The sequence below is a fragment of the Cryptotermes secundus genome, unplaced genomic scaffold (assembly GCF_002891405.2).
Source record: "Cryptotermes secundus unplaced genomic scaffold, Csec_1.0 scaffold1866, whole genome shotgun sequence".
NCBI classification, from domain to species: domain Eukaryota; kingdom Metazoa; phylum Arthropoda; class Insecta; order Blattodea; family Kalotermitidae; genus Cryptotermes; species Cryptotermes secundus.
The window spans coordinates 46,014-63,984 of record NW_019735491.1 but is presented as its reverse complement, the minus strand read 5'-3'; the positions used below and the strand labels follow the sequence as shown (position 1 = coordinate 63,984).

General features: G+C 35.4%; 2 protein-coding genes across 2 annotated transcripts in view; one reads left to right on the top strand and one right to left on the bottom strand.

The window, feature by feature from the left end:
- Positions 1-1,071: 1,071 nt before the first annotated feature.
- LOC111869480 (mediator of RNA polymerase II transcription subunit 4) lies at positions 1,072-14,081 on the bottom strand. The gene is made up of 5 exons (XM_023861048.2): positions 13,941-14,081; positions 13,329-13,563; positions 3,882-4,053; positions 2,447-2,566; positions 1,072-1,479 (listed from the first exon to the last, which is right to left on the bottom strand). Exons 1-5 carry the CDS (start codon positions 14,009-14,011, stop codon positions 1,310-1,312), a joined length of 768 nt encoding a protein of 255 aa, XP_023716816.1. The 5' UTR covers positions 14,012-14,081; the 3' UTR covers positions 1,072-1,309.
- Positions 14,082-14,195: 114 nt separating this feature from the next.
- LOC111869478 (VPS9 domain-containing protein 1) overlaps positions 14,196-17,971 on the top strand; it is a 23,121-nt gene continuing 19,345 nt past the window's right edge. Inside the window, exons 1-3 of the mRNA XM_023861047.2 lie at positions 14,196-14,378; positions 14,498-14,672; positions 15,314-15,475. Coding sequence (XP_023716815.1) covers positions 14,298-14,378; positions 14,498-14,672; positions 15,314-15,475 — 418 coding nt within the window. The 5' untranslated portion in view covers positions 14,196-14,297. The remainder of the gene's footprint in view (positions 14,379-14,497; positions 14,673-15,313; positions 15,476-17,971) is intronic.

Below are 17,971 nucleotides of genomic sequence, written 5' to 3'. Positions count from 1 at the left end.
GCCCGTACAACAGTTGTGACAATCAATGACCTGCATTTTGAGTGTCTTCCTCATCCGGCATACTCACCAGACTTTGCCCCAAGTGCCTTCCATATGTTTGGACCACTCAAAGAAGCAATGGGAGGAAAAACGTTCCATTCTGATGAAGAAGTACACCACGTGGAGTTCATTCATCAGTAATCTGTCAAGACGACAGGTCCAGTCTTCCAAAACAGTTCCTCAACTTAATGTGATCTAGAGCTTTCTCCTTCAAATGAGAATATTCTCTTCTGTCCCCAAGGTCATCCAGCATCTTCTTATGTATTCTGGTCACTTCTATCTGTCCCTCTATCTTTCCTTCAATAACTTCTTTTAGAAGGCAGTTACTGCATAAGATATCCAATCCAATTAGCTTTCCAATTTCTTATTTCGTGTAGGATATTCCTCTGCTCACTGACTCTAAATAACACTTCTTCATTTCTCACATAATTGGTCCAACTGATCTCCATCCTTCTCCAACACCACATTTCAAAGCTTTCCAGGTGTTTCTGATCTACTGCCCTAAGTGTCCAAGTTTCAGCCCCATACAAAGCCATGCTCCAAATGTATCATTTCACTAGTTTCTTTATCAAATTTAAGTCCAATTTGCTGGTAAAAAGATTCTTCTTCTTGCTAAATGCAGCTTTTGCCATGGCAATCCTAGATTTAATTTCACAAGTACACCTTCCTTCATCTATTAACAAGCTACCCAAATATTTAAAACATTTCACATTCTCCAGTTGTTTTTGGTCTATCTTTATTGTGACTGGGGTTGGCTGTCTCAAAATTTTCATTACTTTTGTTTTTTCCACATTCATTTCCATGCCATAGCACCTTCCAATTTCAATTAGTCTGTCAATCATACCCTGTAGCACAGTTAAAAGAATTTTTTCTAAAGGAATTCATGCATGGAGGACTTGCATTGAGCGTGGGGGAGATTATGTTGAAAGTGATACAGCTTTGCACCACTTGTGCACAATAAATAATACTCAAAAAAATATTTAAGGTTTTCATTTGACTCGCCTATGTAAAATATGACAACTAGGCTAAAAATAATAAATACTAACTCCAAATCATCTTTATTGACAGTTTTACAAGTTAAATAGAAATAAAACTGAAGTTACAAGATCCAAACTTATATTTTCCTCATTGAAACATGTCTCTGAATTCCAGACTCTCATATTTGCTTCAACACATTAGATACTGTTATTTCTCTCCCAACAAAATACAAGATAATTATGTACACATTTATTATAATAACAGAATGACTACTTTCAACTTCCAAAATGTATCACTGGGAGTCACTTGAGGAACTGCTGCTAGAATCTGTTGACATCACTTCTACATCCTCTGTAGTGTGATTCCTGGTATCCATAGAAACGCTACCTTGTCCCCCCACTGTCATGTGGATTTCACCTGATGGATGCCATGCAAACTGGTTCTGCTGGGATGCAGGAAGCTCTGAAATAATGATAATGACTTTATTTCAGATATGGAGAAAAATTCCACTGACATTCACAAAATGTTATGGAAAGGTGACAATGGCTAAAACACAGTTCCACAATCCTGAAAATAAAATACCAGTAGGATCTCATTCTAAATCACATGACATTCATGACATGACAACACTGCTGAAAACACATTTAAAAAATTTTTTCAGCTTTGACAAACATGTTGGAATGTATATATATAAAGTTAACAGATAAGTATAGCATACCCTCAATATAACAAGAATTTATAAAATTAACACAAATTCTTGTTCTAACAGGTATTTATAATAACGGAAAATAATTCAGTTACATATATGTATAAATGTGGCACTATGGTTAAAATAATTAATGTTGGTATGGCAATATTTATCCAATTTTCAAGTGGTTATCTAAGGCAGTGGTTATCAACCATTGTGAAACTGCGGCTCGGTAAATTCTTTTTTATAAGATGAGGGCCTGGTATAACTGATGCCAAGGCCCAGTACCGGGCTGCAGCCCGGCGGTGGAGAAACAATGATCTAAGAGAGATGAAATTAGCAAAGAGTAACTCAGTGTTCTTGACGTCCTTAATATTATCTACAACCAGAAATTAAAGATTATCTCATATACTTCCATAACCTCTGGTATTCATAATCATCTGTTTATTCAGGGATGTCCTTCACAACCAAAACACCCACCCACTAATTGTTGTATGACTGCTATGCATGAAGAAGTCACATGCACACAAACATGCATGCTCTAAAAACATCAGAATCGCTGGACATATGAACATCATTTTACACAAAGTACCAAAGTCTACCTCATAGCTGCCCATACTTCCAAAATTGTTTTTTCACCTTTTCTGAGATGAAAAGAGACAAGGCAGGCCAGGAAGATCATAGCTGGAGGCATTAGTCAAATAAAATATTGTGACATACAATAAGGACTTCAGAACTGACCTGATCCAGGTGGATGGCCTGTCCTGTGGAGATCTGTAAGGCTGTTCTGCTGCTGCAGAAGATGACCATTGATTGGTAGATCGCTTAAACGACCAAGACATCCCAGACGCATTTCAATATCTAGAGCAAAAATGTTGCTTTAGGTACGGTAATTTATCTTTTTCTCTCTTCAAAAATTATAAGAAAGTCATGTCCAAGAGAGAGATATAGAAGAAAGAAATTTTGGTCTACTGTGGTAGCGTAGTTGGTTGAGGCACTATGCTACAAGCCGGAAGGTCGCGGGTTCAAACCCCAATGAGGTCACTGGATTTTCTTCAATTGACCTAATCCTTCCAGCTGCACTATGGCCCTGGGGTTGACTCAGCCTCTAACAGAAATGAGTACCAGGAATTAATTAAATAATTTTCCTGGGGAGTGAAGCGCAGCCGGCACATAAGGCTGACAACCTTACCACCATCTTTGAGCCGACTGTCTAGATAATGTGGGGCCCTCAACGTCTGACAATCCTATGGGCCTTCACGGCCTGTTACAGGGATAGCTTTACTTTACTTTACAAGCTACCATTCCCCAACATCTGACAGAAGGAACTGTGGAAAATCATCAAAAACTTAGCAAGGATATTCAGTGCTCTGGCTGAGATATGAATAAAATAAAGATAGGTCATCTGACACCATGTTGCAAATTCGGTTGGGCAAAAGGGACAAGTTAGTCATATCATTCTCCGTGAGTGTGCTCAGACTTGTGATGTAGTTGACAGGCCAGTATCACCCCAACAAATCTTTGAACAGCCATGACAAAGGAAGCTTACATGTTATGTGCCTGCTGATACCCATGTGAAAAGTAAGGTAAAGTTTCCTACATAAATTTCAGGACAATATGGTTTAAAATAATGAACTATTGATACAATCTCAGTACATTTAGCCAGACAGGATTGTTACCGGAGAAAAAGGAAACGAATCATAAAACCCAGTGCTCAATGAAGGAAAATTTGATGGAATCTATGCTAGGCTTGAACATTCCCCTGGAAAATCACTTACATGCCTTGCAAAAGAGATCTAGATTTAATATTTCAAGTATGTTCTGTTTTTCAAAAGGAAAATACACATAAAAATGTGAACTCTTTATGGAGATGCAAGGAATGTATGCACAAGAGGAACCATCTCCAGCACCTGCTGTGATCTTGGTGGGTTTTGCTTATAATTATTAGTCTGCAGGCTTGTTCATTGTACTGTATGTCTGATCACATGTGAAAACAGTCGGAGCAAGAAATGTGTGTCTGTTCTACTGGATTGGCTAAGTGACTTGCAGCAGGCTGTGAAACAACTTTTCTGTACAAGTTAGACATGATATGCTCACTAAATTTTCATATGGCTTTCAACACTTTAGTTGTTATAACCTTCATATTTGGGTTTGGAGCCATTAACAGCAATGTTACCTGTTGGATATGGTCGCCGAGGATCACCCTGCTGCCATGTCAGTGGAGCGCACACAGCATTAGATGCACTAATTCTATGAGCAAACTTGATCAAGTCCTCTGAAGGCACTGGTCGCTTGCTGGCTCTTGCTATGGACTGAAGTTTTTGTTTAGCTTGATATATAGCAGTTGCCTGCAACAGACATCACAACAGTCATAAATCCCATTATCTGAATCTCTTATATACTGTTAATATCACATTTACCCTTTTCATGCTAAGTGTTTTTCTTTCAGTAATTCAGACTAAAGATATGCCAAAGGATGTGTATGTATGTCTGTAATTGAATTTAAAAGGTAAAGTTGTCCATGTTGTTAATTAAGCACTATGACATGAAGACGTATGGAGGAGTGGATGTATAGATCCACGTATTCTTGACCTCGGCACATGTTGGAGGTGAGTGGTCAGCATCACGCCTTGGTCGCTTTACCCGCTGGGAAAGAGGCCCTGCCCTGGAACCCACTGAACAGGAGGTTGAGTAGGCGTCAGAACCTGTCTGGATGATGTGGAGAGGAGAAAAATCTTTCCCCTACTGGTAGTTAACTCCAGCCATTCAGTCATCCAGCCAGTAGCCAGTTGCTATCCTGGCTAAGCTATCGCAGCTCCCATACCTGAACTTAACCAATACTAATTTAACAGAATTTTACCTAACCTATCTTAAACTAACATTTCATAGGACATATGTATATATATATATATGTCTTTAGCATGGAAAGGTTAGTATCAGTACAACAAAATTGTTTATTATATTGTAACATGTAGATCCATTGCTGGGTAATGGTCATGAAATGACACCAGTTGCTGAGGAAGTGGATTCTTAATAAATGGTATTATGCAACCCATTTCTGGGCAACAGCTTGGTAAACAAGTTCCTGCGGCAATGAATATGCAAGCAACAATAGAATAATGGTGTTTTCTATGTGGTCCATGCTGAGAAGTTATAACCAGGACAGTTAGAGCATGATTTATAAGATAAGTTTCTTGTAAATGAACAGAAATCATAGAACAACGCTAATAAAATTACTCTTGAAAACTCATCACCTCATCTGAGTTTTAGATTTTATTGACGGTCACTTCCAATCATGCATGAACTGATTTTCAGACCTTAACTACACATGGAAGTGCCTTAAAAGCATGATGGACTGGCAGACAATTGTGAAATCCACCTATACTCATTGTTATTGCATGTGTCTCAGATCCACAATCTTTTACAAATCCATTTCCTTTATTTTTATTTATCTTTTATTTTTAACAAACGTAGGATGTGGAAATGGTCCTTTTGAAAATAGGTATATCAAGATACATATACAAAATTACATGAGTCACATAATCAAAATCACTTACATTAATCGATTAACATAAATAATAATATAAAGTAAAAATTTAATAACATAATTATAAAAAACTTACTATAAAACTTGAATTAATACAATTTTATTTAGATTACCTATATTAATTGAATTAAATATTTTAAAAAAGTTGAAGAGTTCCATCCAGTGGGACTGGTTAAGATATTTTTTTTTCTTATTTCAATTATTCATGCCCTTACATGTTTCGGTCTTCAGAGACCATCTACAGAGGGACACCTTTACATCAATACAATTAGAAGCCACTATTACGGTACATGCTCTAAAGGTTAAAATATACACATACATTATAAATAATATACAATTGGGTGCAAAAGCTGAAGTCTTTACAACTACAGCGGTTGTTCCAATAGGTTAAAATATAATTTATAGTTAGTTTGATAAGATTCCATTGGAATTTGTAAACCAAGCTGGTTCGTGTCATCCCTCTTATTATTTCTTTTTGATGGGGGCCAATTGTGTGCCACCTTGTCGTTCTCGAGAAAAGGGTTCTGCAAATATATTATGGGTATATTATATTATTTCAGCAATCCTATTATGTTTTGTAAAACCTTTTATTTCGTCCTACCTTTAATGTTGTCCTGTATGTGTTTGTGGCCTGCTGTGTTGTTTTTACTGTTCTAGGTTGTGTTGTACCATGTATTTATACTCCTTGTGTCTGTGACATTAGTGTGGGCATGTACTGATGTTGTATTATGAAGTCGAACATATTATGCTGGTTGTCACTTTCCTTTGTGTGTTTTTGTTCTACTATCAATTTGTTGCACTTATTAAAGCGATATATATGAAAATTTTCTTCTATATTCATGATGCTCCCTTTTTTGGTATTGTAAACCATTTCCATGATAACGTATTTGCATATATTTTCAGAACCCTCTTCTCGAGAACGACAAGGTGGTACACATTCGGCCCCAATCAAAAAGAAATAATAAGAGCAGTGGCGTGCAAGGGAAGCATTACTTCCATAGTTAAGAAACAAAAAGAAATGAAGTCATATATATAAATAATTCAATTTGAGTAATAAGGATTTGACTATTGTCATTTAGCGCTTGTTCCTGCTCAAGGCCACATGCCTCCTCCTCCTCCTACCTTACCCTGCTTGGTGGGACGGACCAAGTTTCCTTCGTTAAACTCCGTAAGAATTCGTCTCACACAAAGTGAGTACGGAAGTAACTTTCGGTTTGCTGGGTAATGCCTGTGATGTGGAAGCGAAGGACTGTGGTCTTTCGATGGTTATGTGAAAATTAACTGTTTATGTGTGATTTCAGTCTTCTTGGGTGTTATAGGTAACATTAAGTTTCATTAAAATATTGTAAATACATATTTATATGGCGTAAGATGGTATTTGTGATCATATTTTGACGCATCAGAAAGAAGCCATCCGCAGTTAAGGGAAGCAAGTCTAATATTGCGGTACGAAGGGCAGGGGTGTGATTAGACTACAAGCACAGGACACAGATAAAATGAATGCTGGCAGACGTGACTGTGACTGTGCAATCGAAAGCCTTTTAAAACTAATAGCAGGGACTTTTCTGAAAAGAAAATAATTATAGAAAGAGGATGACCAACATGCAAGTTGCCAGAACTTAAAAGCACAAACCAAATTATGTGTGAGGAAATTTAATTTTGAACAGTATTCTAAAACAGAGTGGCTACCGGTTGACGTAATATAGGAAAATTATTTTGTTGGCCAGGCCTGTTGTTTCTCAATGAAAAAAATGTATGAAACAAGACTGGATTTGGTGATATCAAGAACCTTCATAAAGCATTGAAATGACATGAGAACTCTCAGACTCACATTATTTCAACAATGCAACTTGTTATGCTCGGGAAATCTCGAATTGACTGTCAACTTGACAATCAAAAGCACCTGACGATACTACAGCAGATTGAAAATGTGAAAGAAAATAGAGAAATAATGAAATGCTTGATTGATATCACCTGCCATTTAGGAAAGTGGCAACTTGGCCTCCGTGGTCATGACGAAAGCGTGGATTCTATCGACCGAGGTAATTATGTGGAATCAGTACACTTGTTGAGGAAATATGATCATAAACTCAATGTTCACCTTGAGAACAGTATAGTATTTACAGGTTTATTGAACAGAATACAGAACAACCTTATTGACTCAATAAGTGAAAAGAGAGACAACATGAACCAGCCTGGTTTATGAATTCCAATAGAATCTTATTACACTAACTATAAATTATATTTTAATGTATTTGAACAGCCGCTGTAGTTTTAAAGTCTTTAGATTTTACACCCAATTGTATATTATTTATATTGTATGTATATACTTTAACTTTTAGAACATGTATTGTAGTAATAGTGGCTTCTAACTGTATTGATGTAAAGGTGTCCCTCTGAAGACCAAAACATGTTAGAGCATGAATAATTGAAATAAGAAAAAAAAATCTTAACCAGTCACACTGGACGGAACTATTTAACGTTTTCATAATATTATTATTCTCACATCAGTAGCCAACATTTTTATTGTTTGAGGAAGATGATTAAAAACTTTTAATACCTGATATGTATGCACCTTTAATGTATTTTGTTAGGATAACTGCAGGTAAATATAAATTACTGAGGGCTCTAGTTTTGTATTTGTGAATCTCATTGTTACAATTAAATAAATGTTTATTATTGTGTATAAAAGTAATGAATATATATATGTACTGAGAGTAGAACATCATTATTTTCAAATTCTTAAAAATGTCCCTACAAGACTCTCTTCGTCTAGAATTCGTTGTCATTCTAATAACTTTCTTTTGCAATATAAAATCTTTGTTAACGCAAGAAGAGCTACCCCAAAAAATTATACCATAACTTATGATAGAATGTATATGAGCAAAATAAATTAGCTTTAACATATCTAAAGGGACAATATATTTTATATTTCTCAATGCATAACATGCAATGGAAATTTTATTAATAACATAATCAATATGCTGTTTCCATGAAAGAGTGTCATCAATAATTAATCCCAGAAATTTTGTCACAGTCACATTTGTTAAATTTATCTGATCACAGTTAATTTGAGTAGTGATATAATAATTCATAGGTTGAAACTCGACATATTGAGTCTTATTAAAATTCAAGGTAAGCAAATTAGCATTAAACCATGTATTTATATCTTTGAAGGTATGATTAAGATTTATTTCAAAGTTTAACTTACTAGTATCAGTTACTATAATACTGGTGTCATATTATTACTTCTATTTATTATTTTATGTAAATCATTAATATTGAACCTCCGGGTTCCATAAAATGCTGGGAAATTGAGTAGCTGCAGAATTGGCGGCTCCTCCAGAAGGGCTCAGCTCCATGAGTAAGTAAGTAAATCATTAATATAAAGCAGAAAAAACACGGAACCAAGAATCAAGCCCTGTGGAGCACTGCATTTAAATGTTTCCCATTTGGATGAGTTGTTACTGTCGATTCTGTTACCCAATACAACTCTTTGTTATCTACCTGTCAAATAAGATCCAATAAGTGTTTTGAATTTTCCTTCAAATCCATAGAATTCCAATTTATCCAATAATATTTTATGGTTAACACAATCAAATGCCTTTTAAATCACAAAAAATGCCTCCCACCATTAACTTCTTATTCATAGCAGTTAAAATATTATTTATCAGTGTAAAAGCTGCCTTCTCTGTTGAGGAGTGTGTCCTAAAACTACACTGTTCGTGTACCAACAGATTATTTGCTTCAATATGAGTAATAAGTCTTGCATATATGAGTTTTTCAACGATCTTAGAAAAAGAAATCAACAATGATAGAGGTCTATAGTTGGATATATTATGAGTTTTCACTCTCTTAAATAGTGGTTTAACTATGACAAATTTTAATCTATCAGGAAAAATACAGTTAAGTGAAGAAATTATAAATGGTGAATTTCATGTTATTATTATTGTCAAGTGTTAGGGGTGGGGAGGGGGTGTCCTGCATAGAGCGAATATGTCACACTACTCCCTCCTTAAGGCTGTTCGTCCTGAATAGCCTAACGGTGCATCCCCGTTCATTTTCTGTGAAGGCTGTTCTTGCAGCGTATTCTTTCTGTCCAGCTACTCCTCTTGCAGAGACTATTCTCTGGCCGTTACATCTGCTCCCTTCTTGAGACTGTTCGCCCTGAACAATTCCATGGTCCAGCGGTCGTCGATCCCGTCGTTTCACATTCACTCATCACTTTCATCCATTGCACAGGCAGGTACCTTATGTTTGAAATTTAATCATATCCATTTGAGTTCTTAGTCTCTAACGATTTAATAATTTTTTCAATTTCATAAGTGGAGGCACACTAAAGTAGAAGTAAAATTAGTAAAAGGTCTACTAAACATACTCACTAAATAATTGATTGGACTGGATGAATTGGAGCTTATATATTTATTATTATCTGATATAACAGAATCAGCTATAGATTGAAAGTGTTTATTAAAAGCATTTGCAATTTTGTTCTGATTCATTATTACTTCATTATCTACCGTTATGGAACGAATACCTTTATCCCTTTCTATTTTCCCTTTATCCTCATTTATTATTTTCCAAGTACTTTTCATTTTATTATCAGAATTAAGAATAATTCTATAGTAATATGATTTTTTGCAGCTTTTGATAATATTTGACAATATCGTTTATAATATATTTTAAGGTTTAAATCATCACTATGTCTGCATAATAACAAGAGTTCTATCTTTTACATGAGGTCATTATCCCTTCTGTAATCCACTTATTATTAATAATATTATATTTGATTTCCTTTTGTGGGAAACAGGCACAAAAACATCTTAAATAAGTACTATGAAAGGTGTTAAACATATTATTAACATTATTATTGCCAAAAATATTGTCCCACTGTTCCCAACTTAATAACATTTTAAATTCAGCTATATTATTTTTATTAATGTTTCTAGCAAGGATAGATCCAAATATATTATTAGGTACAGTAATATTCTTAAACATTATGAGCTGTGCATCATGATCAGACAGTCCATTAATACATGGTTTAATGGTATAATTTCTTTTGTTATCAATAAATATATCATTATCAAAGTGGCTGAATTATTGTCAGTTCTTGTAGGGAAATATACAGTATCCCTTAGATTATAAGTATTTAACATGTCATCTAACTTTGATTTCCTATTATTATTATTTTCTAGATAATTAATATTTATGTCCCCCAGTAATATAAATTCTGAGTTATACCTATGAAGAAAATTGTAATATAAATTCTGAGTTATACCTATGAAGAAAATTAAGTATATAGTCCAGTTTGCTTAAACAATAGTCATAATTGCCAGCTGGGACTCTGTATATACATAGAATAATTACCCTTGTCTCATTAAGTTTCAATTGAATGGCTGCAATTTCCACGTCTTGATCCTTACAATATTTTTGTAGATTTATAGTAGTAAAATTGAGATCATCTTGAATGACTATACAGACAGCACCATTTTTTAACTTCTTCCTACAATATCTTGCACCTAATTTATATTTAGGAATATGTGAAGCATCCATTTCATAGTCCGTTAGATGATGTTTTATCATACAAATTACAGTGGGTTCCTCATTTAATAAAGATATCATTAACTCATTAATTTTCCCTTTTAGTCTCCTAATATTTTGAAGAAATATCGTAAATAGGTTATTTACATCATCATTCTTATTACACGACTGATTACTTCGGTGTTCAAATGCAGTGTGCTTTTGTCTATTTGAAATTAATTCTGAAATAAAAAATCCTCGCTTCTCGTGATGGTGGCTTTATTTTGCCTACTTGAGGTCCCACCTACTTGTGTCCTACCATCTGATATTCTACCGGAACCTCTTGGTGTGCAATATGAGATATAACTTCTTCACTGGCTGATGTGGCAGACACCGGGACTTTCCTAGGTCTCATAGATACTACAGATGTTTTTCCTGGTCTTCAGTTAAAAGGTACACTTCTCCCTACTCATCACTTTCTTGTCATTAATGTACTAAAGGTACACAGAACTGGAAAGCTGCAGAGTTTCCACGTGAATTCTTTGCATTTTGTCATTCTGAATAGCCTTGATGACATTAAGTACAATTTTCATTGGATGCATCCTGTTGTGCATCATGCCAATACATGGTTACTGAACTCACACACTATTCAATATGGATTGAGTTGCAATCTGTATTCCCACCAAAGTGAAAAAAATACACTGTAAAATGAGGCACCAGCCAAACAATTAATACCTAATAATAATACACCAATACCACAGGCCTCCAAGCAGTTAACTATATGTGTACAAGTCATGAATATACTGCTATATGTCCACTGGAATATAACAAGATTGTAACACTGACTTCATAATATGAAACACATGAATAATTTTAACCATACTTTATTGTATAACTTTTGTTTTCTAATAATTTTATAATTTTATTGTATTTTTATACCTTGTATTATTATAGTGTAACATAGTTGTCAAGCATCCAGCTCTGCTGTCACATTGAAATGCAGTTCAACAGTGTGTGAGTTCAGTAACCATGTATTTGCCTGATGTTGGCTTTAAAAGCTGAAACATGTAGCTAATGTGATGTTGACCTAGACCAGGCATGTCCAACTTCAAACAGGTTGTGATCAATTTTTAGTGTCAAAACTGCCAGTGATCTACCACCCCTTCCTATCGTTGTACCTCACTTTAAGCAAAAATATTGGTAAAAACAACACATCTGATGTTTGTTGTAACAGCAACATACATTGAAAGTACAGACTACTTTAACATGTATATTCCCTTCAAAATATGAATATAATCATATTATATTACAAGTGAATTTATATGCTTTTCACATATAAATTCCTTATAGGTCTATGAGATCGACCAAAAATTGTCCCGCGATCGACACACTGGACATGCCTGACCTAGACTGTTTCACTGTTGTGTTATGATGGATCCCAATAAAGAATTGTATTAAATATAATTTTGGTCTGTATGGTTCCTGTGATTACTGCATTTTGAAAGTGGTGCCAGTACTACTCCAGTCTCAAGTTTGAGCAGTTGCCATGTCATTATTACCTACAGTAAGAAACTATAATGTGGCATAGTTCATATCAAATTTTATCAAAATCAATTCCATGGTTCTTAACACTTTGCGGACCAGCAATTTAAATATTTAAATCACTCTGGGGACCGGCATTTTTTAACCCACTACCCTAACTTGTGCACTGTTCATTTTAAACATTAATATAAAATATCCTAATTAATTTTATGAACTAAAATTTTTGGAGAACACTTACCAATGCTTCTATAAGTGCTTGAGTGTGATATTTCTGGAAACATTCCCCTTCTACCTGCACTTTCGTCGGAGCTACTTTCACTTATATTGTCTGTAGCCACAATTGTTTGTTGTCCTCTGCCACTGCCACTGTCAAATCACTATCACTACACGTCTCAGAAGGAATGTCAAATAGCTCACGTCAGATAGCACGTCGGAGAACAAGTCAGCTATTGCTTGGTTTTCAACTGCTTCTGTCCTTGACTCATTGCGCAACTAACTTCCTGCCTGGTACATAAGAGCTTGAAGGGTTAAAGATAATTTTCCTTTAGAAGGTGTACCCAAACAGTGAGATCAAGTTACTGCCTACTAAGCAAACATTCTGGAATAATATTACGTAGTAGTCATTTTATTTGGGTGGCGCCGGAGAAAGGTATAATGTGTTACAATCTAACGTGTCCTAAAGTCATAAAAATATGCCAATGGTCTGCCATGTTTAAAAGCGCTGGGCATAAATATATGCCACCAGTCCACAAAGTGTTGAGTAAAATGTGCTGCCATTAAAATTATGCCACCCCAAATAGCCACATGCTTCATCTGTACTGCAGCGACAGCCTTACATCCAGTTTTTAAGGAGATACACCAATGCATGGAAACACAAGTTACATTCTATCATGATGACAATAGTCCATCAGTTAGTGTAACACATACGAGGTATATAAAATTGTATAGCATATAACATTTAAGTCTTGTATTCACATGAGGATCACAATACAATACAACGTAGTATTCACTTACAAGAATTTGTTCTGCCTCCTTTAGTTGCCGCTGAAGTTGCTGGATGTACTGGTCTTGCCTCTCAACTTCCCTTTTCAAAGATTCCATCTTGTGATTAATTTTGGCTTGTTCTGTTGCCATTTTAAGAACCTCCTTCAATTCACTGTCTTTGGCCACAAGTAATTCAGTAATTAAAAAATGCTCAGAGCTTGACAGTTTCTGATGTTTTTGTGCAATGGTGTTCTCAATTAATTCCCTATAATAAAAGGCAATTACTTACATATTCATAGTAATAAAAATTGTCTTTTCGGACGTGACGGCCAGTAATCTGGTGATTTACCGACGTTTCGGAAGCATGTACTCAATCTTGGGTGTTACGAGTAAACCAAGCAACATGGAGAAATCGATTTGATCCTTGGTTTACTCTCAAAACCTTTAATATGACGGAAGTACGCGACTCCGAAGCGTCATTAAACTTCTATCTTACTACATGGCATCACATTCATTAACATTCCACTCTTACAGGGTAACACCTAGTACCAATATACTAGTTGTTATAACCTTGCGTATACTCTAACATCTGAAATCCGAGCCGTTGTCACCTTCATAAAATACATGATAATAATCACTTACTTTGAAATTAATTCTATGTCATCAATTAGGGCAAGTAGCCTTTCACCAGTGCTAACTATATTGGACGCCATTATTTGTCTTCTTTGTTTTGATTCCGTCCTCACCGGTCCTCGCTCTTTTCATTCAACGAACACCGACAACACGTACACTAAACTTTCCCTCAGGACGCTTAGGACTACAGAGTATTCCAGCAGTAATTCGTGTGTTTGTAGGGAAAGTAATGTAGTTGTGTTGGTTATATGTCAGTTTTGTCAATTTTGAATTTTATAGTGGGCGAGGTTTTTGTTTGAAAGACATAGAAAGAATGTGTCATCCGTTATTGGAAGAGGTTATTTCATCATTTGAATTTAATACACAATGAGTGAAGAAAACATTAGAAGACGAGTAGTTAATAGTTTCCGTAAAGCTATTGATTTTGAGCAGAAGAATAACGATTTGGTGGGTATTTGAACGGAAAACATTTTGTGAAAGTAAATTTAGATCATATTTTTGAGTTAACAAGCGAGGGTTACGTAAATACAATGTCAGTTTGACGTTATGAAAATTTTGTATTTCAGGAGGCATATCGGAAATATTTAGAAGGGCTTGCCCTTGTAGCTGCAGCTCTCCAGCAAGATGCAGATAGTGGTTGGTCGCTTGGAAATCCATCTCTCACTCCCAAAGAACGACGTAGTCTTATTGGATTTGCAAAACAAAGTGTTGACCGCCTTGTATTACTTATCGAAAAGCAGGGTATGACTGTAGTTTCGAATTTGTAATGAACGTGTATCATGTGTATTCCTGCATTAAATTTTTATTTCTGACCAGAGAATGCCTGGTGATACCATGTATGTTTTTACAAAATCCTTGGGTTTTTTAAGTGGCAGACAAAGTGAATAATTAGATGGAGAATATGATGGCAAATTGTGTATAGTAATTTTAAGGAGAAGGAACACAAGCTGCTGGCCTAGTATCTTCCTAAATTCAAGTCTGTAGCATTTCTGCCACATAAGCTTGTTTGGTAAAGAAGTTGTGCTGGAAATCGGTCTTTGGATATCACTAGCTATCATAGCTATCATAATTAGCATCAAGGAATTTTATACAATTTTTTAAAACTTACATTCCCAGGAAACTGCTGTGTTTATGAAATGTTCTATTCTGTGTTGTAACATATAAGTGTACGTACTTTGCGTGTAAACAAATTATGTGATAGTGGTTTCCTATTTGTAGTGATGTTTGCCCTCTGAAGATGGTCCACAGAGACCGAAACATGTAAGGGTGTTAAGTTTCTATGTAGTAAAAACTTACGGTCACATTGGACGGAGTGATTTATAATTTATAATTTGTTATATTTGATCTTATTTAAAGCTTATATTGCCATCCATTTTTTATAGATAATGAGTTGAGTAAAGTATTCAAGGCAACAACACAAGTTATGGACAATGAAGGAGCCAAAAGAAGCTATAAGAATTTACCTGCTGAAGAGACTCTGGTACCAAAATCTTCGGTAGGATCACCATCACCTCACCGAGAGACCATCAGAAAAGGAGATGCATGTATGTGTAAACAAGAACTGGGCTTGTTACTTAAATTTGTGCTTTAGAAATATGCCCTCTTATTCCTGCTGCATTGGTAAGTTCGTGTTTCATTTAATGGAATTCTCCATTCTTGGGGTTTCCCATGTGAAAAAGTATGGCAGTGTTGATTATCAGTAGTGAGTAAGGCTATAATAGGAAGCTGATATGTCCTATTTTTCAGATAGAGCTAGTCTCCAGCAAAGACTTTAACTGAATATCTCCTGTATATGTAGCAGGAGTGCTAGCCAATTCTGACTCATTCACCATACCTGTAGAACCAGTAGATTGATACAGATATTGCTTTTATACTTCTGTATGTATATCACTAGCCACAAGTAGTAATGCAAAGTTCACAGACAATACTGAAGTATTGTGTACTGTGAAGTAGTGGGTCTGGAACAGGGTCCACTCAGCCTTGTGATGATAACTGAGGAGCTATTTCAAGGAAATAGCGGCTCTGGTCTACAAAACGGAAATTAATGTCCGTGGGGATTCATTACGCTGACCACATGACACCCTCTATCTGCAAAAGTTGGCACTAAACTTCACTGAGAAGTGGCGGTTGCTCGGTTGGTATAGTTCGCTTGCGGACTGAAACCACGGAGTTTGTTTTTGTTGCACAAGTGGCAGTTACTGATTGAAGAGGGACCAGAATTGTGATGGTACTAAAATTTTTCAGTAATCTGTACCAGAGGGGAACATATCTTGTTCTGTTCTATGAGGGAGAGTCAGTACATAGGTCACAAATAGATATAAAATATAATACACGTGATATTTGAACCTGGAAAAAGCATTTATTTCTCAACATATCCTCCACCAACATTGATACACTTGTCTCATTGCTCTATCAGTGCATTGAAACCCCCAGCATAGAAGTCTATTGACTGTTGTCTCAGCTACTGCTGCTTCTCCATTTCAAACTCTTCGTCGTCAGTGAAACATTTGCCATCTAGTTGTGAACCACTTTATGTGACAGACACTTCCCACTGTAAACAGGAAACATTTCTGTATGAATATTCTTTGCAGAGTCCTTTTGTCCACAGAAAGAAAACTGCGCAACAGAACGCTGCTCTGCAGTAGCAGACCCTAAAGCATGGTCACCATTTTGACTACTGAAAAACATCCTCTGAACATGTGCATGCACATCTGCTACATAGACTGTCATGAAGTTGGACTTTGCTGCTACCTAGTGATACACATAGGAAACCTGTTACATCCATAACAGTTGTTTTTCTTCCATTTATGGCTTATTTACTTACTCTCTCTTGTATTAGGTGAGCCACTAGAAGTCACCTGTAAAGTTAGCTTATTTTCTTCTGTGTCACATAAAATAGTTGTTCTTATAGACTTTTAGTAAAAGGTAAAGTTCTTCCTATGTTCAGTTAATTAAGTACCACACCATGAAGACGTGTTGCAGAGTGGAGGTATAATGCCACAATTCTTGACTTTGGCACTAGACAGAGGTGAGTGGTCAGCTTCATACCTTGGCTGCTTCACCTGTGAGAAAGAGCCCCCAGTACCCATTAGATAGGAGGCTGGTTGGGCCCCAGAGCTGGTCTGAACACTTTGGAGAAGAGGAAAATCTCTTGCCCCTGCCAGGAATCAAACACCAGCCATTCATTTTGTAACCCATTGCTATACCAACTGATTTTCCCAGCTCCTAATAGATTCCTAGTTGTGTACTATATTTAAGAATTATTCAATAAAGGCTGTGCAACTGATGTATAAAGTATATGTATAAATATTTCACATCAATAACAGAAAATCTTAATATTAAGAAAACTAATGTTTATACTGCAATGTCATACTTGCATTCCCATTTCCCAAATGGTATTGCAGATATGAATCTTAATTTAGTTGCAGAAGAGGAAATAATTAGTATAATTAGCAAAGAACTCTTCAGGGTATGATGATATAATAAATAAAATTATAAAACTGTGCAGATAAATTAGTAAACCTCTAACTTATGTAATTAATACGTGATTAACCATGGGTCTGTATCCAGAAAGATTAAAATATGCAATTATTAAGCCTGTATACAAAAAATGGGAAAAAGCTGTTATAAGTAACTACAGGCCAGTATCTATAATAACTGGGTTTGCAAAAGTTTTTGAAACAGCAATTTTTAGAAGACTCAATGATCATATCGTAAAACATAAAATATTGCTTTCAGAGCAGTATGGATTCCAAAAGGGNATAAAATAAGACAATGCATGTTTACATCATAATACAACTTGTCTCTAGCATAATACATTCAAATTTATCATTGATTAAAATTTAAGATAAAAGTTTTCATAAAAAGTAACAGAATATCTTATACCTATATAACAAATCCAAGATATAAAAACATTACATTTATAAAATTACAAAATTAAAATTTCATGATGACTACATATCATTTGTCCCTAGTCCAATAAAACATACAATCAGGCCTCGTACAGACAGCCCAAGTTGTCAGGATAACACACACAGGTC